Raw genomic sequence first — 24,038 nt, forward strand, 5'->3', positions numbered from 1 at the left:
AAGAAATAATGTTTTGTTGAATGTTGCTTTCTCTTGATGTGAAATTTTTAAAAGAAGCATATAGGTCCCACCAAGATTTAAACTCAGATCGCTGGATTCAAAGTCCAGAGTGCTAACCATTACACCATGGAACCCCTACATGACTCCATCAACTGGAAGAACACCTGGATCTCAGATCTTCGATAACGGTAGAATATCACCTCTCACTCAATTTCAATAAAAGTGGGTAATTGTAAGGAATATGTAGACTTTGCACAAGTAGCAGACTTTTCCTGCCATACATGTTGCATCTGTGTCAGGATGGCCGAGCAGTCTAAGGCGCCAGACTCAAGATCAACTTCTTCCACAACCTGGGTGTTCTGGTCTCCACATGGAGGTGTGGGTTCAAATCCCACTTCTGACAGCTTCTTTGTATTTTATGCTTTTCATTCTTAAAATTCCATCCTTTTACATTTTAAATAGGAAAATTATAACTTTTTAATGGGCAGAAGAATTCATTGTCTAGGCATTGAACCCAAATGATAAGGTAAACATTGAGGTAGAGAATTAAGGTTTTCACCCTTTTACCACATGACTATTATGAATTTATTCCCGGATGGTGTATTTTTACAACAGAACATGTTAGAGCAATGCTCAAAGAGTGCATCTTGACAGTTAGACTACACCCACACAGCTTGCGCTAGTAGAGTAGGGGTATCATGCAAGATTCCCATTCTTGCAACCTGGGTTCGAGTCCCAGGTAGCGCATTGTAGTTCGTTGTGTGACAATGCTAGTTTTTATTCTTAAACTGCACATGTGACTTAGCTATAATTTAGAAACTGATTATATTGTGCTTTGATTAATTACATTTCTGATGAGTTTTATTTTTTCACTGGCTTTAAGAAATCTTTACATTCCCAAGTTGAAGTCAACAGTTCTTATGGTGCAATTTTCCCCATTGCACTTTTATCTATCCTTAATACAGATTTTAATAATTCAGTCTTTTTTCTCAACTTACAAGTGCCAGGTAAGTTGAAGTCAACAGTTCTTAAGGAGCAATTTTCCCCATTGCACTTTTATCTATCCTTAATACAGATTTCAATCATTCAGTCTTTATTCTCAACTTTCCAGTGCCAGGTGCAATATGACACCTTCTATAAAGTCATTTGCCCATTATGGCTTCATAGCAGGTGTTTAGAATTGATCATTATCTTTAAGTCTGAATGCTTCTGATAATGAAATTTCAAAGATTATTTTCTGGATTCTGTTCTTTTGGGGTGTCATTATTCGCTGGTTGTTAAACTCTACGGCATGTATCCTTCTTTGAAGTCATTCTCTGTGCCCTAGACTAACATTGTCTTAATGTGATGCTCTTCATTGGGGATTAACGATTCTGACCAGGAATTATCCATCATTTTCCATTTAAAACAGGAAACTAATCACTTTATAATAGTCAGAAGAATAATGCATCATCTAGGCATTGATACCAAATGATTTATGTTGGCCTGATCCATACCCATGGTTAAGAAATGAAGCATTTCTAGGTATGCATAAATGCTTGAAAGAAATGAAACCTAGCAGATGCCAGAGATGTCTATTGAAGAAAGATGTGTTTGGTATCTAATGTTGAGAGAGCTGACTCCAATTTGGCATTGGCAGATTATATATGCTTAAATTTGATTTTAAGAATTTGTTGAATGTTGCTTTCTCTTGATGTGAAATTTTTTAAAAGAAGCACATAGGTCCCACCGAGATTTGAACTCAGATGGCTGGATTCAGAGTGCTAACCATTACACTATGAAACCCCTACATGACTCCATCAACTGGTAGAACACCTGGATCTCAGATCTTCGATAACGGTAGAATATCACCTCTCACTCAATTTCAACAAAAGTGTAAGGAAAATGTTAGAGCAATGCTCAAAGAGTGCATCTTGACAGTTAGAGTACACCCGTGCAGCTTGCACTAGTAATGTAGGGGTATCATGCAAGATTCCCATTCTTGCGACCTGGGTTTTAGTCCCGGTTAGCGCATTAAGGTTAACTGCGATTTGCATGGAAATGGTAAATACAGCATATTTCTAGAATGGAACATGTTTGAGCAATGATTACTCCTTGCCTACATAAATATTGTAAAATCTTGCTTGTATTCAAGTCTGTAGCTGCTACTTTTGCCTCTGAACTGCCTGCTTCTTTCTTACATCATCAGAAGTGGTGTTCTGAGCCAATCACAATGCTTCCCCATAGAATTGGCTGAGACTGTCAAGGAGGCAGGTCAGTTGCAGAGCCAGCACAAGTCAAACACAGCCCTGGTCAATCAGCAGCCAATTTATTGAATGTGTCACTATGAGTAAAGTTCAGTGTCTTCATGCGGAGTGTGAAGACACTGAATGGCAGTCACACTGTGCAGCACTGCCCCAGGAAGCACCTCTAGCAGCCATCTGAAGAGTTGCCAGTGGAGCTGCCTGTACACTGCAATTTCTCTCAAAAGACAGTGTTTTTTGCAAAAAGCCTCAAGGTAATCATTGTACTCACCAGAACAAATACAATAAGCTGTTGTTGTTCTCGTGACTATAGTGTTCCATTAAGTGTTTGGCGCTATATAAAAAGTCAGTCTCAGATATAGGTCTGAGACACCTGTTAAACATCATCCCCCAGGTAAATCTGCCAACACAGCAAGGCTGGGAAGACAAAGTGGTGGTGTGAAATGATATGAAGGACTGGTTTTGATCCCCAGTTCTTCCCTAATACTAACTACTGAAATATTGCTCCTCCATAAATCAATAAATAATGAGTCATATTAAATCATAGCAGCATTTATTAAAACCAAAAATACAAAGGACTTGTTTTCATACTTGTTTTGTATAATACCATCAGGCTTCCAGAGTCCATCCCATATTGGACATCTAGAAGCTACTCAGTCTGCCCTCACTGATACCGTCCACCATTTGCCATTTTACAAGTGGGATCTATGCTATTTTGTACTTTAATAATTATAACAAATCGAAATCTTTTAAGCAATTATACTAAATTCTCTTCTAGCTGGCAATTAGAAATTTTAGAAATTCCTGCGTTGTTCATTTACACATTGCTTGAAGTATCTTCTGTGGGAGAGAGATTAGTGTAAGATTAGTTAAGTTTACTTTCAGAAGCTCCAACATTCGTTCAAGCTTTTACTATTTCGTTAATGTTCATTTAATTTTTCCTTATGACCCATAGTTAGTTACAGGAAGTATGTTGCCGAAATCTATTTAGGTAAATTGGAGTTAATTTTAGAAATGGGGTTGCCGTTTAAACTTCATGCCAAGTAAGGGTCAGCCGTCCAATAAGTGCTTATTTAGTATTCTTATTGCTTATTTAGTATGAATTACATACATAGGATTAGAGCCTGTTTTTTTTATGTACTTTTAATTTTTTTTCCTGATTTGTGATGGTGTGGAACATATTTTGTCACGTTGAATTTTAACATTTGTTTCAATAAAGGAAGATTCATTTAACATTTTGGAAGTGTTTGCATTTACTAGTTTGGGGTATCTTCAACATTCTTATGCTCCACTTTTGAGATGTGGGAAAAAGTTGTTTGTGATAAATTCTAATCCTGCCTACTTTTACCACACACAATTTATGACATGTCCATTAACCACCAACAAAGCATTTAAACAAAAATATATGGAGGGAAGGTCTATTTAACATTCAAGTATGTCCTTGGGTCTAGATGTAATTACAACCCAGTATAATGGCACTCAGTTTATTTGATCTTAGAAGGATGAAGTTGGTCTTGCCAAGAAGTGACGCTATAATTTGGAGATATAGTAGCCTGACCCACAGAGAGTGAGAAAGATTTTTTTAGGAGTTCATTTTGTGCATCTACCTTTGCTACATTTCTCTGAAGCTTGGCAAACTGGTAATATATTAAATAAAAATGAATCTTTTATAGTCCGATAGTGGAGTCCCTGGTCTGTACCCCAAGCTGGTGCAGACCATTAGAATAACTCCTTCATGGTTTCAGTGCTTGGTGAGGGACAGCAAAGCCACCAAGAGTAACAATTTACATCCATTGTCTATTGTCCGATTTTTCCATGAAATCAGTAATTGCAGATAACTAAGGCTGCTTTCAGTTGGATAATTACTGAACATGGGTGAGTGTTTGTGGTAAATTGGATAAAAGCTTTAGAAGCCTGTATTGTTCCAGCTCATATTTGGTATTGAGAGTGAGGGTATCACTGTCTATTTCTGCTGTGGGTTTAACTACAGCTTTCCTTATACCATATCTACCTTCTCTGTTTTCACTGTAATACGATAGGACTTGTAGGTTTTGGGCCTGTGGGTTGTAGGTTGAACTATATTGCTGTATAAAAAAAATAACACAGCAAATTGGTAGGTGCATTACTAGTTTTACCTTTTGAACTGCAGGGGGCACTGTACTTTGTTACAGCAAATTCATCTAAAAATGAGAAAAAGAAAACCACAGATTATTGTATGAGTAATCCAAATATTCATACATACTTAAACAAATGAATCAGTAAGTTGTAGCATTTAGTTACCGGTTTCGTAATAATCATAGACTTTGGCGGTGGATGGCTGTAGGTTGCCAACTGGAATGTCCTGTTCAACCAGGAACTCAAAATTCTCAATCCTCTTGGAAAGCTGCGAACCGTGAACAGATATCATCAAAACCAACCAACCAAGCAAAAAAACACTATTATAACATTTGTCCTGTCACAGTTCATTCCTAAGGTTCACATACGATTGTTTTTACTGGGATGTAACCAATTAATATGTAAATATCATTTGGTGAAAAAAAAAAAACATTTCCTGCAAAGACAGATTGGCTCATTTTTTATTCCTTTATTATTCTCCTCTTTCTAAAGACTAAAAGGGATTATTTACTAAAGTGAGAATTAAATGTGAATTTCAAATTTAAGGCCAAAATAGCCAAACCGGAATCATTTTCTAAGCTATGCAACCAGTTCGGCTACTCTGGCATACAATTTGACATTCACTCTGAATTATTACCTTAGTAAATAACCCTGTAATGTTTTAATGGTAAAACTAAATATGTCATATGAATCACCGAGATGTGAAGCTTTATGGGATATGTGTGGGATATGTGTACAAAAAATGCAGCTGTAGGACGTTGCGTATTGTCCCAGTCCATGTATTGGGTAAGTCTTCCTGAAGTTCGACGATGTATTGACTTACATGTTGTAAAACGTAGACATATCCTTTACACGGAGTCAAGACATTTAGATAAAAGAATGTTGAAAATATACAGAACTTACCGACTCAAAGTACACAGTGACCTTATTGGGAAATGACTCTGTCCTCTTAATATTGGAATAATGGGCCAACTAGAAGAGAAGAGGTTGTAAAAGGTAATTGCTAATACTTAAATAACAAGGCCATCAAACAGGACACATATATCAAATATAACATGAGTGGCATTGTAGGATCAAGCAACAGTAACCATTCTCATCTGCTGTGCTCTGTGTCTACCATAACAAAGCCTTACAGAGAGTGATGGGTGTTACAGCTTCTCTCCCATATTCAAGAGTTTTAGAGGCTGCACACTTAAACTGCACTTTAAGGATGTGGGGTTACAGTGTGGGCTATTCCTCTGTACTTGCTCTGTATTGACGCTTACACATTTGTATGTCACTGTTTTAACAGCTGTATTTAAAGGCGAGTCTTCCTGCAGTTGCCAATGGTCAGCGCTTCAGTAATAGCTATTTGAACGTTACCTGTCTGACTGAAGATTTTATTGGAATGTATCCAGATGGCAGCTTTATTTCCACGATAGCCATGTTGGAGTTCTCTCTCTTCCCAGTGTAGCTGTGGGGAGAAGGGAATACGGAGTTAGCATCGAGTGTGGGGAACAAATGGTTTTATAACCAAATCCATGGATGAGGCAGTTTATTTTACCAGTCGTACAGGTGTGGATGTATTGATGGTTTTATCACCAGCTGATTTATTTTGCCAGTAAGATGGGTGCGCGCGTGTAAAGGTCTACCAGAGTAACATCTATTTCACAAACCTGTTTCTTGCTCTCTCTTAGAGAGACACATTCCATTCTCACTTTCCAGTTCTGCTACTTTCTGACCATTTGGTCACTATTCCCTTTGATGCCCTTCCCATTGTGTTTGTTATCCCCTTCCTCCTCTAGACTGTAGGCCCGTTTGAGCAGGGTCCTCATCAACCGATGGTTCCTGTAAAATTTTTTAACTGTCTCGTTTATTGTTAAATTTCCCCCCTTTTATAATATTGTAAAGCTCTATAAGCTGACGTGGTATAAACGTCAAAAATAATAACAATAATAGACTGATAAGTGACAATTTGGCCCAGTCTTACCTTACATTGACGGCAATGCTAAATGACTTTTCGGATTTGTGGTTGCAGATCGCTGGATCTGTTTCTACAGAAATGAAAAAGGGAGCATCGCCCTTGGGATGAGGAAGATTGTATTTCAAGTTTGCCTGTAATTTTACACCAGAAACAAGAAGAATTGAGCAATGAAATCAATATATGTACCTGATCATTTCACAAATAAGGTAGGTAGACAATGAGAAATACATTAACAAGTTACACTGTATTTCAAGAAACCAGGTCCAACTTGTCATGCCAAACATGTCTTGGTGTCACTTTATATGTAATAAAATAAGCATACATTGTGAAGCCATATTGCAAAACATGTAAAGATGAATATACAATTTATATAAGTATCCACTTATATGACATTATTGATATAAAAGCAATACCTACTAATATTGGGCCTAGCCTCCTACTTGAAGTTGGAGAAAATGATCATCAAATAAATATATCTTTTAGTCTAGACAATTATAGTCTAGCTTGGGCAGTAAATGAGGGAGAATTACTTTACTGAATGAGCATTAGATGTCTGTATCATAGGTTAGCATTGTAAATAAAAAATACCCATGCGTGAGAATTCTCCGAAAATAGCAAGTGAATATCCAATTTAATGCCAATATATTTAAGATGGAATCATATCTAAGTTAGAGATTTGTTTTTTCCAATTTTGATGCTTTGAATTAAATTCAGTGATCAAATCTAGACAATTCATTGTTGAGTGAACAACCCTGCTGTGTTCACAAGACTTTACTGATGAACAAATGTTTAACATAAATATTCATAAAAAGCAGATTAGATGAGCTAATTAATACCTCCAAGACAGTGCTAACTATTTTCTGGACTTTTGTAATATAATCTTGCACTGCACTACTCCACAGAGAAACATATTGTTACATTACTATAGTTATGTTTCACATTGAGCAGAGAAACTCTCCAATGGTCATCAAAGAATTTATTCAACCAATAAATGCAATGATATCTGAAACTAACGAATGCATATAAAGTGCACAGTTTTCATTAACCCACCTGTATGAACACGCAGCCACTACCACCAACAGTGATCGTGTAATCTCCAGGAACCTTGGCCAGAGGAACAGTCTGTAACAGTAGGCGGTTTGAGTCCTCTACATGGAACTTTGCAACAGGAGTACCAGCGAGGCTGAGAGAGACTGTTCTAGGAGCATCGTTGCCTTGTGTTAGTGATCCGAAAAGGGAGAGTGCTTGGAGGGCGACTACTGTATCCTAGGGCAAAAAAGATAAAACAGATATATCCTCATCAATGGGTAGAGTTAATAAGCAAAGTGAAGAATAACATAGCGCCCTGCAACAAAATAAATATTACTTTAAACAAGTTAAAGAGTTGTTCATTTACACAAGTTTCTGATTTTTTTTTATGAAGAAATAATGATCAATTCTGTGTTTTGTATTTATTTTATATTTTTTTCTAAGAAAATCCTATCTCTACACCCTCCTATTCTAAGGAGACCCCACCACGCAATGCCCCCAAGTTATGTTTTAGAGCAGGGGTAGGCAACCTTTTAGCAGCACTGTGCCGATATAGGATTGTGATGTCCCGTAGCGTGCCGATCCTATTTTTTTTAAAATTAAGGTGTGTATGCTGCCGTATTCTGCTTGTGTTATTTTGACTGTAATTGCTTTGTATCGTTGTATTTGTGCGTATATGAGCTATTATATTGTATATGTTCGTTAGTAGTTTATGGTATCGTGTATGATACCTATGAATGTGGGCTGTGTATGAGGGCTGCTTGTGGAATTGTGTGTGTGGATGGATATGTCACATTGTGTGTTTGGTAGTCTGTGGGGGCTGTTTGGGGTATTGCATGTGAGAGGCTGCATGTGGGGTTGTGTGCATGTATGTGGATTGTTAGTGGTGTTGCGTTTATGGGCGTTGTGTGTGTGTGTGGGCAGTTCGTATTATTTGTATGAGGGGAGGGTTATTCTGCATTTCTGTGTATATCTAGCAGTGTGGGTGGGTTCCCTGGGTTCCAGTGGGGACCAGGCTGGCCAGGTACAGGTTAAGGACATGAGCTGGGATAGCTGTCGATGGCTGCTCTACTACAGTGTGGATTCCAATTCACAAGTGCTGGTAGGAAGTGATCTGAGATCACTTCCTCTATGTGCTGCAATGCATAAATTGAGGATTGTCCTTCACCACCTCTTCGTATTAGCAGATATCTGAAGTTTTACTGGGACTCCTGATAGGCCAGAGTGCGTTTGGCTCTAGCAGCCTTGAGTGCCGTGCAAAGACACCTTGAGTGCCGTGCATGGCACTAGTGCCGTAGGTTGCCTACCCCTGTTTTAGAGCAATGATTTGTTACATACTTTATCATACTGTATGCACGAGCTGTCCATGATGTTAGTTAATAATTTGTCAATATTTAATTGGTAATTAATGATACTTCTCCTAGACACCCCTTATTACGTATGCCTTAAAAGCTGTGTTCTGTTTAATAACATCAGACATTTTCTAAATCAGACTCCCTTGTGTGTTCTGCATGAAGTGTCCCAAGTTCTTTGAAGGTTGGGTTCAATCTGGATAAAACTATACTTTAAGTACTTGGCAGTGAGGTCTAATAGTCACCTAGGAGTATGTTCCAACAGGAAAAGATGGACAGTTCACTGGACAAGTTTTAAATCCACAAAAGTAGCAAAAATGAACAAAGTATTGAATAAGTACCTCTTTGAGCTTCCAAAGCTAGCATTGACGGAACACGCCAAGCACCATAACTACTAAAGCCCACTGTGCCCAGGTGTTCTCCCACGGTAATATGTCAGGCAGTATTGGGTCCTGCCATATTCCTGAGACAACATCTGCTAAATCTAGATATCTCCACCAGGAGAAGCCGGATGTCTCAATGTAATAAAACATGGCTGATGCATGACCGTGCCTATTGACTGAGGGTGCTGAGCTAACACTATCGGCCAAGAAGTTCAGCCCTGCTTTGCTTTATAGTGCAAATCAGATTCTCCTGCTGGAAAAAACTGGGGAGTGGGGCTATGGATGGGGTCTATGGATGGGTGCTATGGATGGGTGACAACCATAAAGGATGTCACAGGCCTGGTGGACCTGGGGGGCCCGGCTGCCCAGACCCCATGTGTAGCGGCGGTACAGCCCGGCCAGTGCTGTGGCCGTGTTATAGCGCGTCCCTTAAAAAATAAAAATAAAAATGCAGCCGCAGCACGGGAGGAGAGCCAGAGTGTACTTGAAGAGGGAGAGCCACGCCAACTCCCATCAGCCCCAGCCACCCTCCTGCAAAGAAAAGGTAAGAAACAGGAGGGTGGCTGAAAAATGAGCTGATGTATGTCAGTATGTATGTATGTATGCAAGCCAGTATCTATGTATGTATGTCTGCATGTCATTATGAATGTATGTCAGTATGTATGTATGTCAGTATGTATGTATGTCTGTCAGTATGTATGTCTGCATGTCATTATGAATGTGGATGTCAGTGTCAGTATACATGTATGTCTGTCTGTATGTATGTCTGCCAGTATGTCTGTATGTATATATGTATGTAGGTATGTCTGTCAGTATGTATGTATGTATGTATATGTATGCCAGTATCAATGTATGTCAGTATCAATGTATGTATGTGTATGTATGTGTGTTTGGATGTCAGTGTCTATATGCATGTATGAATGTATGTATGTCTGTCAGTGTCTGTATGTATGTATGTCTGTCAGTATGTCTGTATGTATGTATATATGTATGAATGTATGTATGTCTGTATGTCATTATGAATGTATGTATGTGTCTGTATGTCCTTATGCATGTGTGTCTGTATGTATGTTAGTAGGTGTCTCTGTCACTATGTATGCCTGTGTGTATGTGTCAGTATGTATGCCGATATGCGTGTATGTCTATTTCAGTATGTGTGTCTGTTAGTATGTATCTGTGTGTGTGTGTGTGTATCTGTGTCCTTCTGTATCAGTGTGTGTGTTTGTGTGTGTATTCCTGTGGATGGGATTTGGAGGAGGTCCCTGTGGGCGGGCTTGGAGGCGGGCCCCCAGGTGCCCAGACTCTGAGCTGAGTTAGGGGCCCCAAAATTTATTTTGGCGGCCCTGATGGGGTCCCTAATATTAATATACAGAGGCTGTGGTCGAGGTACCGTATATACTCGAGTATAAGCCGAGTTTTTCAGCACATTTTTTGTGCTGAAAACCCCCAACTCGGCTTATACTCGAGTCAGAGTCTGTATTATGGCAATTTGCATTGCCATAATACAGACTGGGGGGAGAGGGGTGCTGGCAGAGCTGTACTTACCTCTCCTGCAGCTCCTGTCAGCTCTCTCCTCCTCCGCGCCGTCCGTTCAGCACCTCGGTCAGCTCCCAGTGTAAGTCTCGCGAGAGCCGCGGCTCTCGCGAGACACACTGAGAGCTGACAGAGGGAGCTGCACAGACCGCGCGGAGGAGAAGGGAGCTGACAGGAGCTGCAGGAGAGGTAAGTACAGCTCTGCCAGCACCCCTCTCCCCCCACTGAACTACCAATGACACTGGACCACCAGGGAAGCAAGCAGGGAGGGGGGACGAAAAAAAAAAAGATAATAAAAAAAATAATAATAATAATTAAATAATAAATAATAATACAAAAAAATAATAATATAAAAAAATAATAATTAATAATATATCAAATGCCCACCCCACCAACACATACACAAACACACACTGCATCACACACTCACACTTCATTCATATACACACACTGCACTTACACACACTGCACTCACACACACTGCATTCATACACACACTGCACTCACACACACACTGCACTCACACACACACTGCACTCACACACTGCACTCATACACACACACTGCACTCATACACACACACTGCATTCATTATATACACACACTGGAAATAAATATTCAATTAATATATATGCACACACACTGCACTCATACACACACACACTGCACTCACACTGCACTCATACACACACACTGCATTCATTATATACACACACTGAAAATAAATATTCAATTAATATATACGCACACACAATGCACTCATACACACACACACTGCACTCATACACACACTGCACTCACACACTGCATTCATACACGCACTGCACTCATACACGCACTGCACTCATACACGCACTGCACTCATACACGCACTGCACACACACACTGCACTCATACACACACGCACTGCATTCATACACGCACTGCACTCACACACTGCATTCATACACGCACTGCACTCATACACGCACTGCACTCATACACGCACTGCACTCATACACGCACTGCACACACACACTGCACTCATACACACACGCACTGCATTCATACACGCACTGCACTCATACGCACACTGCACTCATACGCACACACTGCATTCATACGCACACACTGCATTCATTATATACACACACACTGTAAATAAATATTCAATTAATATAATTTTTTTAGGATCTAATTTTATTTAGAAATTTACCAGTAGCTGCTGCATTTCCCACCCTAGTCTTATACTCGAGTCAATACGTTTTCCCAGTTTTTTTGGGTAAAATTAGGGGCCTCGGCTTATATTCGGGTCGGCTTATACTCGAGTATATAAGGTAATTTTTACATTTTATCATGGCATGCCACCATGGCACTTGGGTTACGTTGCTTGAAATGTTCCTTTAATATGAGGATCACCATTCAAAAACTACTTCTATCCAAAGCCATCGTCTAAAGACTTATCACCTGATATGAGGGAATATCTGTCAGTTCTAGGTTTTCTTTTTAGTGACATAGATCTGTGTATTATCTGACTTCACGTGTATTACTGTTCTCGAAAAGAGAATCCTTCAACCAATAAATGCTTATAGCTTATCTTAGAAACATACTATTACATACTGAAATACTGCATTCATTTGCACATACATTTTGCAGAGTGAAAATATAGCTGTGGTCATTGGTGTCGGCCATATAAACCCAGTCTACCTCTAAATATGATTTTTGCCATAGTAAATGGCCTTTCACTTTGCTGAAGGAAGAGAAGGAATGGCACCTTACCTGAGTGGACGAGAAACCACCATTAGGATTTCTTTGTTTTATTATCCAGTTGACAATCTTGGTGGCGAAAGTCAAATCTTCCTCAGAGATTTCAGGCTTGGACAATGTAGCCAACAGTGCATAGGAGTTCATCTCAACTTCTGCAGATGGGGCTAATTTGTGAGACCCCCGGCTCAGTCCTGAGTCATCTGAAAACTCTGGACGTTGCCAATGGATTGAGTCATCTGAAAGAAAATAAAAGAAGATGTCTCAATGTCTCTGTAGATTATATAATCTGTAAACCACCAATAATAAAAAAAAGTCTAAAGGTTATGTATGGCATTTGGCAATTCAGATGATGCCATAAATGCAAAGTCTGAGGCAGTAGATATAGGCCCCAGATAAAGCAGTGGCTTTAACAATATGGAAATATTAAAATGAATTATCGTCACATTAATGGTCAAGGTATAGATTATCTTCTCAGACATGGTGACACTATTTCACCCAAAGTGAGAAATAAAAAACAATGAGAGTTATTTCCTGAAGTGAAAATTCAAGTGACTACCAAATGAATTTCATATTTAAGACCAGAGTGGCCAGACTAAAAGCATAGCTTAACTTAAATTGGAAATTGATTTAGAATTCTCACTTTACTAATAGTTCTATGGATCTTATCAGAATTCCTGTGAAAAGCCTTTATTTATTTTTTTTGGGTTGCCAGGGAAAGATGGGAAGGGAACAATTTTTAGAGTTTTGCAGGAATTCTTCATGGAGCTCAGCGTATACGCAATAAAGACTTGAAAGATTCCTTATGGGTGAAAACTGGAATTTCGACCATGCCATTCCTAATTTCTTCTTGACTGTCCTTTTCAAACTAGTCAGTTGCTCACCTGTCTTGATGGCCTGTTCATCCAGGTGTTTAAACAGTTGATTAGAAATGTCTGATTTTCTAGCCAGAGTAAAAGCATAAGCCATCATTGCTTCTGTGTGGATGTTATTCTGACCAGCTATTGCATTCTCCAGACAGAACAGGGCATTCCGGACTACGTGGTGCTGTGGAAGTAACAAGATAAGTTCCAGTTACACAACTGCTCTGCTCAGTTACCCAAATATGCCTATTTTTTTTGACAATATAAATGTTTACTGGGTTTTATTTTTCATACAGTAAACATATATATATATATTTTGTAAATTGTTTTGCTTTAAACAGACAATATAAATAACAGTACAAAACAGAAGAAATTTGTATTTGTGTCTTACGTTGCATTGTTTATGCTCTGATTTATTGTATATAGCGTCTGTTTGAATATTTCGATAAATACGAGATTTAAAAATAAAAAATAGAATAAGATAGAAAGCTATACGTAAATAACCAATTATTAGACAGGTTATGGGTGATGAGAATAACCTCCCATGCCTGCTTGACCTTTTTGTAATCCCACCAGATATGGCAGGAATACCCCTAAAGCCTATTACATCTCCAGCGTTACGCTAATTAGAAGCAATGAAAAATTTGGGAGTGATAGAAAAAATCTCCTTGTAGAAATCCGGAGATAAAGAGATAACATGTGAGAAGGAAGGGGAAACATGTGAGAAGGAAGGGGAAAAAAGATGGGAATGTAAAGAGACCACATGTGGCTGTGGGAGGTAAGAATATAGAAGATAGAAGAGAAGGGGGAAAAAGAGGTGTCAACCTCTGGAACGTTAGCTACTCTTTTTAGATGCGGAAGATGAACTATACATGTCAGTGTGTGCTTGTAAATCTATTATCAATCTGCCAGCCTTGTGTTTATGGCACGTACCGAGGTTGGTAGCGGATATTCCAGAAGAGCAATGGTGATATAAGTAGACAGTGTAACTTCATCGCTCACTCCTCCCTAAAGTGAGAAATTAACAGTGAGAACAAATTTTACAGACACACACATATTATATACACACACACACACACACACACACACATGGCATCTACAGTGATAAAAGGGAATGAGTCACAAAGCAAATTATCTCGGTACCCTATTCCGCCTGGTGTCTAATGTATCAGAAGATCTGAGTCGTTAGCACAGATCTCTCTCTTTTATGATCCTGTATACGATGCTCTACCAGTCCTTGGTGCCATTAGGTCATTATATAACAGCAGGCACAGTGTCTGAAAAACTCTCTGGAGAAACAATGAGTTCAGGTATTTTGTATACTTAAGCCAGACACCGGGGGGTGCTATGTTGATCTTTTCTGTCCCCAGCTGACAACAATAGGTGAAATAAGGCTTTATTAGAATAGAATCATGTATGGAGTATCTAACCAATTTACTTTATTTCAGTAATTAACCACTTCACATTTGGTAATATTTCAGGATTGTTAAAATAGAGGGATGTTTCTATCCCTGGTTCTGAAGACAGTCGGGCTTTGGCTGCCTGAGCCTGATAATAGTTACTGATCCCAGCACAGGTATATTATTAGTAAGTGCAATCTATTTAGAATGCATATTCACCAGGCGAAAGGGGGTTTAATGTACCACTTCACTCACTGCTTCATGGTACATTCTTATAAAACAATCAATTTATCATGACATGAAATTCAACCATCCACATGTCAAACCCATCACCAAACCCCTTCTTATTCTGCTCACCTTCATGGCGTTATTAAACAAAGTTCCAACACTACGGAAGCAGCCATTGTCCTTCTGCTGATTTGTCAGCCAAACAAGAGGATCTGAGATTTGCTTTTCTTCAATGTAAATTTGACTGCGTGCCCGGGCAAAGGACTTCATAACGAAAGCCGTGAGCCTGGAAAAAGACGTGCTGGATAAAGTCTAAGACCAATGACCCACCATCTATAATCATTCCTCTCTAATATATTATATATTGCACTATTGCAATTCCTGTATAGCTACTGTACTCACTGTAATCTAACCTGTAAAGTGCTGAGTACACCTGTTAGAGCTATATAAATAAAATATACATACACTGTATACCTACTGCACTTACTGTACCTCCCTCTACCGTAATGTAACCTTTAAAGTGCTGAGTGCACCTGTTAGCGCTATATAAATAAAATATACATACACTGTATGCCTACTGCACTTACTGTACCTCCTTCTACTGTAATGTAACCTGTAAAGTGCTGAGTACACCTGTTAGCGCTATATAAATAATATATACATATACTGTATACCTACTGCACTTACTGTACCTCCCTCTACTGTAACGTAACCTGTAAAGTGCTGAGTACACCTGTTAGCGCTATATAAATATAATATACATACACTGTATACCTACTGCACTTACTGTACCTCCCTCTACTGTAATGTAACCTTTAAAGTGCTGAGTGCACCTGTTAGCGCTATATAAATAAAATATACATACACTGTATGCCTACTGCACTTACTGTACCTCCTTCTACTGTAATGTAACCTGTAAAGTGCTGAGTACACCTGTTAGCGCTATATAAATAATATATAGATATACTGTATACCTACTGCACTTACTGTACCTCCCTCTACTGTAATGTAACCTGTAACGTGCTGAGTACATCTGTTAGCACTATATAAATATAATATACATACACTGTATACCTACTGCACTTACTGTACCTCCCTCTAATGTAATGTAACCTGTAAAGTGCTGAGTACACCTGTTAGGGCTATATAAATATAATATACATACACTGTATACCTACTGCACTTACTGTACCTCCCTCTACTGTAATGTTACCTGTAACGTGCTGAGTACACCTGTTAGCGCTATATAAATAAAATATACATACACTGTATACCTACTGCTCTTACTGTACCTCCCTCTACTGTAATGTTACCTGTAACGTGCTGAGTACACCTGTTAGGGCTATATAAATATAATATACATACACTGTATACCTACTGCACTTACTGTACCTCCCTCTACTGTAATGTAACCTGTAAAGTGCTGAGTACACCTGTTAGCGCTATATAAATAAAATATACGTACACTGTATACATAGGCGTGCGCAGCCTGTTGCATTAGGGTGTGCACCCTAAAGCACAAACACACGCCGCGTGTGTATGTATTTTTATATATACATACACACACATGCATACATATATATATACAGACATATATATATACATATATACAAATACAAATATACATAGGTGCAGTGTGTGTGATTGTGAGCGGTGCAGCATGTAAGGGGTACAGGGTGTGTGATTGCAAGGGGTACAGTGTGTGTGTGTAATTGTAAAAGGTACAGTGTGGTGTAATTGTGAAGGGTGCAGTGTGTGTAATTGTAAGGGGTACAGTGTGTGTAATTGTAAGGGGTACAGTGTGTGTAATTGTGAGGAATGCAGTGTGTGTGTGGTTCAGTGTGTATGATTGTGAAGAGTGCAGTGTGTGGGGGGTACAGTGTGTATGATTGTGAGGGGTGCACTGTGTGGACGACAGGGGTTAGGGGGTGGAGGGGCAGTGACAGGGGGTAGGGGGTGGAGGGGCAGCGACAGGGGTTAGGGGGTGGAGGGGCAGTGACAGGAGGTAGCGGGTAGACGGTTAGTGACAGGGGTTAGGGGGGTAGAGGGGCAGTGACAGGGGTTAGGGGGTAAAGGGGTATTGACAGAGGTTGGGGGTAGAGGGGTCGTGACAGGGGTTAGGTGGGTAGATGGGCAGTGACAGGGGGTGGGGGTAGTGGAGGGGCATTGACAGGGGTTAGGGGGGGTAGAGGGGTAGTGACAGGGGTTGGGGGTAGAGGGGTAGTGACAGGGGTTAGGGGGGTAGTGACAGGGTTAGGGTGGTAGAAGGGTAGTGACAGGGGATGGGGGGTAGAGGGGCAGTAAGTGACAGGGAGTAGAAGGGGGTGGGGGCAGTAAGTGACAGGGGGTAGAAGGGGGTGGGGGGCAGTAAGTGACAGTGGGTAGAAGGGGGTGGGGGCAGTAAGTGACAGGGGGTAGAAGGGAGTGGGGGGAAGTAAGTGACAGGGAGTAGAATGGGGTGGGTTGGGGGGTAGAGGGGTAGTGACAGGGGTTAGGGGGTAGTGACAGGGGTTAGGGTGGTAGAAGGGTAGTGACAGGGGTTGGGGGTAGAGGGGCAGTAAGTGACAGGGAGTAGAAGGGGGTGGGGGCAGTAAGTGACAGGGGGTAGAAGGGGTGGGGGGCAGTAAGTGACAGTGGGTAAAGGGGGTGGGGCAGTAAGTGACAGGGGGTAGAAGGGGTGGGGGGAAGTAAGTGACAGGGAGTAGAATGGGGTGGGTTGGGGGGTAGAGGGGTAGTGACAGGGGTTAGGAGGGTAGTGACAGGGGTTAGGGTGGTAGAAGGGTAGTGACAGGGGTTGGGGGGTAGAGGGGCAGTAAGTGACAGGGAGTAGAAGGGGGTGGGGGGCAGTAAGTGACAGTGGGTAGAAGGGGGTGGGGGCAGTAAGTGACAGGGGATAGAAGGGGGTGGGGGGAAGTAAGTGACAGGGAGTAGAAGGGGGTGGGGGCAGTAAGTGACAGGGAGTAGAAGGGGGTGGGGGCAGTAAGTGACAGGGAGTAGAAGGGGGGTGGGCGGCAGTAAGTGACAGGGGGTAGAAAGAGGGTTTAAATACCTTCCCTGGTGGTCCAGTGGGCGCCTTCTCTCTTCAGTCTGCAGCTCCGCCGGGAGTGAGCTGCAGACCACATGGTGATTGCCGCGGCAACGCTCTGACAGGTTGGAGATCACAAAACACCTCAGTCTGCAGCTCACTCTCGGCGGAGCTGCAGACTGAGGCTGGATCTCCGTCAGGGCAGACTGACAGGAGGGGCCTCGCACCCAGCGGCATTTTGGGCAAGCCGCCGGGCCCCCTCCTGTGTCGGGATTTCGGACCCGACATGTTAGTCTGCCCTAAGGCAGTGCAGCACGGAGGTGTGATTAGGGTGTGCCCAGGCACTACCGGCACACCCCGTGCGCACGCCTATGACTGTATACCTACTGCACTTACTGTACCTCCCTCTACTGTAATGTAACCTGTAAAGTGCTGAGTACACCTGTTAGCGCTATATAAATAAAATATACATACACTGTATACTTACTGCACTTACTGTACCTCCCTCTACTGTAATGTAACCTGTAAAGTGCTGAGTACACCTGTTAGCGCTATATAAATAAAATATACAAACACTGTATACCTACTGCACCTACTGTACCTCCCTCTACTGTAATGTAACCTGTAAAGTGCTGAGTACACCTGTTAGCACTATATAAATAAAATATACATACACTGTATACCTACTGCACTTACTGTACCTCCCTCTACTGTAATGTAACCTGTAAAGTGCTGAGTACACCTGTTAGCACTATATAAATAAAATATACATACACTGTATACCTACTGCACTTACTGTACCTCCCTCTACTGTAATGTAACCTGTAACATTATGGCACAAACTTATTCAGGGTTAATTGAAGTGCAGAAACCTGTTCAGACACTTCGGGCTCATTATCATCCCAGGTAATTATTTGTTGTACGCTGTTGTTATTAGCCAGTAAAAATGAGTGACTATAAATCATTGACAAGTTTCTAAACTTTTAGCAATTTTTTTGTTGTTGACTGCTAGTAATGTCACCACACAGCGATTATAGTGCATAACAACAACGAACATAACCACTGCAATACGCTAGTCTCTGTTCCAACACTCAAAGCAACAGAAACATTTTAAAAAACGGAAAAGAAAATAATTAAAGTTACCTTAGCTTAGTAAGATTGATTGGGCTCTGACAAGTTAGCCTCAAGGTTAATACATTGGTAAATATTTAATATTAGTTGATATACAGAAGACCACTCTGCAAATATGGTGAAGGATTATTTGGGTACATGGACCCACAAGACTCTTTTTTTATTTAATTTTACTTTATTTATTTATTCTATTAACAAATCAAGCCAATCATCTCTTTCTCTATAGGTGCATGGTTGGGGGAGTGAGGGTTAGTAGATGGTAATTAGATTGTTGTCTGTTCCCACCAGGCAGAGACATCATTTTAATTTAGAGAATAAGTGGAAGTTTGGAAACCGTAGCAGTAATGCTGGAATGCAGGTAGTAACCAGTGACTAAGTAGCAGATAATGGCTCTTGTTATACTATATGGGAGCAGATAGCAATAAAACAGGCAGTGATTCCTTGTCGCTAACAGTAGTAATAGGCACGTATTGGCAACAGTCTTCAGTCGTCATAGCGACCTATGATTCCACTAACCAGGGACAAGTCAGGAACCGGTGCTTGTTCTGTATCCCCCTACATTTGTGTTGGTGTTTGTGTCAAATTCCTGGTATCTCTGAACCCTGGTTTGTCTACCTTGTGGTGAACCTGTGCTTCCTGGATTTGGCTTACTGGACTCGACCTTAGTATGCGTTTTGTGCAAACCATCCAGATAATGTTTATTTGTATTCTCATTCCCCCCTGCTTGGTCCATTGTCTCGTCGTAAATCGTGCTATCTACAACCTGACACATACACACCTCCCTCTCTGCACTGCCTATATATACTGCAGTCTCCTTTCCCACTATCATGTACATACCAGGTGTTTCCTCCTCCATATGAGGGTCCGAACGCACTGTACGATCCATCATAGTGTTTGTAGGACAACTGCTTCTGGTATCCTACAATAAAAAAACATGATAATCAGGAAACAAGGAAAGTAATGCAAAAAACAAGTCCACATAGAATATAACATTCCAGGAGATAGAGGATCAGGCTATGGATTCATACAGCACATAAACAGAGCAAGGCCTGCATCTATGATGCAGGTTAGAAAGATAACATGCAGCACGTCAAGGGATAATAAAAATAATAATATAATGATAATACGATCAACCTCATAGTATTATTGTTGCCATGTTATAAATGAGAGAATTTAACAAGAAATCAGACAAACTATTACACAGTTTGACAGGAATGTCAAAGTTTGATGAGGACCGTGCTCAAACATTCTTACAATATAGACCCCGTATAAAAAAGGCATAGGCCTCAATTCAATTTGTTTGAATCAGAGTTAGAAATTATTCCAATCTGTAAGAAAAAAAAAAACGTTTTAAACGATTTGTCTACAAACATTCCCATAATCTTTAATGGTGACTTCTGAAGATAAATAATATTAAAAGTTGTTGTTTTTTCCCCCAACAGATTGTGATAATTTCTGATTCAGATCGATTAAATTGATTCCATTGTAAGCAGTGCCTACAAAGTGAGATTTAATGGAAATATTTATGGTAGTTATAGTGGTAAGTACAGAATGTATATATTCCAGAACCTAATACATGTATTTTTATTGATATTGGGATATAAAGAAATTTACTTGTGAGGACTGCCGACCACCGCTGTGTAGACACGACATGCATTCACCAAATACTGATAAAACACAGGAAAAACAGTAAAATCTAACACCTTCGAGATGTTTCAGGGAGGTTTAATTGGTGTAGAAAGAGTTTCACTCTGGTTTGGGTCTCTTACCACTATTCAGGTAGCTCAAGGCTTTTGATTCCAACTCTGGGGTCAACTGACGAGTATTGTTTAAATATTCCAAGATGTAGATATTTGGGGTAAAGAGGACCATATTTTGTTCCCCGCATCCAAATGGCATTTTAAGAAGACTTCCCAGATTCTGCATTGCTGTTCCCATAATATCACCTGCATGACAGACAACAAACGATAATGTCAACAGCATTTTAGCTGCACCAACGTCATTCGATCAGTGAGATGATGTCCATTCAGTCAACCATCTCTCCATTTCTAGTGCAAAGCAATGTTTTATAACGGAGGCTGGTGTTTCAATCAAAATAGCTTTATTTGTTTTTTTAATATATCACAAAAGCCTATATTTTTATATAATTTATAAGTTCTATAGGTTTTGACTTCAAATGAAAGCAACTGTATTGCTATATGAAGAGAGAAATTTAGAATCTTTTTATACCTACTATACGTTTAGTGAAGTGTAAAAAATATTTTGCAACCAAAGTCTCTACAACACTCTAAGCAAGAAGTAAAAATTGACAGAGGAATAAATTATCTTTTTCTATTCTCAATTTTATTTTCCTCTCCTTATGAAATATATTCTTTACAGACCTGTAGGAGCTCACTTCTAATTCTTTCGAAAACCAAGCTGAGCCACATCTCACTGTGCTATGATTTGTGGATACAGTAAAGGAAGTTTCACACATCTATGATGTCTTCGCAAAATGTAAAATTATTTTACTAAAATTCTTACAGCCTCTCTACGCACCAAATATTAGAACAGTTTATACATTGTATCTTTACTGTAAGGAACTTATAGCTCCAGGAGGATGTCATGACTATAAATATCATATTGATTAATGGATGACACTAGCTGAAAATAACGTGTTAAAAATAAGATACTTTTTATGTCAATTGAATTTTGAATTGTTTGGCCATAAATTTGAATTTCTTGATGATTATTGAGAAATTCACAGTTTAGAAAATAACCCCAAAAGTAAATGCTGGCTCACCAATCACAGAGAAATATCCTCGTGCTGACCCTTCCACCACATGTTCTGGGAGCTGCAGAGAAAACTGCTCAGAAATGTCAGAACCTTCAAACAGAAAAAGGAGAGGTCAGAGAAGGTCAAAACATTCTCCCACATTGTAAAACTGGCTCCACGCTTTGTTTTCACAAACCCAAACGTAGACGCTCTGCATTTATATCCCACCAGCCAGGGTTCTGAGTATAATGGGTGTTGGGGTCAGAGTTTGGGGTGTCAGTATATAAAGGCTGCTGGGGTCAGGGTTTGGGGTGTCAGTATATAAAGGGATCTATAGTCATGGTTTGGGGTGTCAGTATATAAAGGGCGCTGGGGTCAGGGTTTGGGGTGTCAGTATATAAAGGGCGCTGTGGTCAGGGTTTGGGGTGTCAGTATATAAATGGAGCTGTGGTCAGGGTTTGGGGTGTAATAATATAAAGGGATCTATAGTCATGGTTTGGGGTGTCAGTATATAAAGGGTGCTGGGGTCAGGGTTTGGGGTGTCAGTATATAAAGGGTGCTGGGGTCAGGGTTTGGGGTGTCAGTATATAAAGGGCACTCTGGTCAGGGTTTGGGGTGTCAGTATATAAAGGGATCTATAGTCATGGTTTGGGGTGTCAGTATATAACGGGATCTATAGTCATGGTTTGGGGTGTAAGTATATAAAGGGATCTATAGTCATGGTTTGGGGTGTCAGTATATCAAGGGCACTGGGGTCAGGGTTTGGGGTGTCAGTATATAAAGGGATCTATAGTCATGGTTTGGGGTGTCAGTATATAAAGGGCGCTGTGGTCAGGGTTTGGGATAAAACTCCATATATGTTGGATTATGAGAACTCGTACCTTTCCCACAAATCATGGAATTCTGGGTCTCTTCCTTTTCCACACCCTCTGGCTGCAATAAAACACGCACATTAACACATTATATTAGCAGGGGTGAAACTAATGCCACCTCTAGAGAGGGCAAAGAAAGTATGGTAACAAGATACCAAAAACATTACATTTATTATTACTAACTCCTAAATGGCAGAGGATTGAGCAGTGAGGCTGCAGGGGCATGTTCTATACACCAAAACTGCTTCATTAAGCTAAAGTTGTTTTGTGCCTATAGTGTCCCTTCAATGATAACTTTTTAAAAATGTAGATAAAGCATTTGATTTATGTTTTTCTTAATTTGATTTATTTTTTTAAATGCCAAACTAATTAAATCAAAGCCGTGGTTAGGATGTTTGTCAGATGCTATTTACAGCAGGTTTACAAGTTCCTATATATCTAAAGGGATATCTTGGATAGGTGTGTGTGTGTACATATACTGTTTACGTGTCCCATCTTGCATTGAAAAATATGCATAAAGGTGGCCATTAGTGGTTAACTCACCTACACTCTGCCCGCTGTACAAACTAAAAGCATGGAACGTTAGTGAAAGAGATCAAAATAATTACAGTTTATAATTAATTCACAGATATGTTGTTTCCCATTAAGACCCTATCTGACCTTGTTTTGTGTTTTATTAAATTGTATTGAATAATTTCTCAATAGTTATCCTTACTAGCGATTATGCTGGACTTGTTCTATAATATTTATAGCTTAGTTAGTGTATTGTGTTCTTTGTGATTCCAACAGGAGAATTCCTATATTTTTTTGAGTAACATTTATATCAAAGCATCAATCTATTCCATTACTTTTTCTTCTGAAAATGTTTATTTATTACATTTGTGCAACAAAACGTATAGGAAAAACCAACAATGGGGAAATATATAAATGACAAAAGGGAGAAAACTGTGGCAAACAAATAGCCCATCCACAATCAATTATAGATTATACAAAAAAAAAGGAACAAAGAACATGTAATCATGAAATATAATAAATATACAAGAAAACAAAATATGGTTATTATACTAACATTCCATGCATATTACTATTAAGCTCAATAAACTATGTCCCTAAGCCAAGCGTAACATAAAAGTGAGTTCTTACTGAGGAGGAGTAGAAAAAGGAAAAAAATACAAAAAAGAAGGAAAAAGGTTTTAAAAAGTGGCTCATAATTAGTGAAACTGCAATGAAAACAGTATGGGAGTAAAACATTTTATTATTATGGTGGCAAGCGATTATACAAAATGGAATGAGCTGCTGTTTCTACGTGTATTCGTAATGAGTGTATTACAACGACTGCACCATTCATTTCGTCCCCCCCCCCCCCCCCCGCCCGAAGCAAAGATAACAACAATTTTATTTAC

General features: G+C 39.8%; 1 protein-coding gene and 1 non-coding gene across 2 annotated transcripts in view; one reads left to right on the forward strand and one right to left on the reverse strand.

Moving 5' to 3' along the window:
- The first annotated feature begins 294 nt into the window (after positions 1-294).
- TRNAL-CAA (transfer RNA leucine (anticodon CAA)) lies at positions 295-403 on the forward strand. Its single transcript has 2 exons — positions 295-332; positions 358-403. It is a non-coding gene; the product is annotated as a tRNA-Leu (tRNA).
- Positions 404-2,779: 2,376 nt separating this feature from the next.
- Positions 2,780-24,038, reverse strand: part of LOC134575355 (alpha-2-macroglobulin-like) — a 66,394-nt gene continuing 45,135 nt past the window's right edge. The window contains exons 22-36 of the mRNA XM_063434636.1: positions 22,645-22,696; positions 21,791-21,874; positions 20,778-20,954; positions 19,846-19,927; positions 14,982-15,138; positions 14,158-14,232; positions 13,246-13,408; positions 12,377-12,600; positions 7,372-7,587; positions 6,328-6,452; positions 5,721-5,811; positions 5,262-5,330; positions 4,524-4,626; positions 4,379-4,423; positions 2,780-3,083 (exon numbers count right to left, since the gene is read on the reverse strand). Of these exons, the coding sequence (XP_063290706.1) occupies positions 3,061-3,083; positions 4,379-4,423; positions 4,524-4,626; positions 5,262-5,330; positions 5,721-5,811; positions 6,328-6,452; positions 7,372-7,587; positions 12,377-12,600; positions 13,246-13,408; positions 14,158-14,232; positions 14,982-15,138; positions 19,846-19,927; positions 20,778-20,954; positions 21,791-21,874; positions 22,645-22,696 (1,686 nt within the window). The 3' untranslated portion in view covers positions 2,780-3,060. The remainder of the gene's footprint in view (positions 3,084-4,378; positions 4,424-4,523; positions 4,627-5,261; positions 5,331-5,720; positions 5,812-6,327; positions 6,453-7,371; positions 7,588-12,376; positions 12,601-13,245; positions 13,409-14,157; positions 14,233-14,981; positions 15,139-19,845; positions 19,928-20,777; positions 20,955-21,790; positions 21,875-22,644; positions 22,697-24,038) is intronic.

This window comes from Pelobates fuscus, chromosome 10 (genome assembly GCF_036172605.1).
Source record: "Pelobates fuscus isolate aPelFus1 chromosome 10, aPelFus1.pri, whole genome shotgun sequence".
In the NCBI taxonomy this organism is placed as follows: domain Eukaryota; kingdom Metazoa; phylum Chordata; class Amphibia; order Anura; family Pelobatidae; genus Pelobates; species Pelobates fuscus.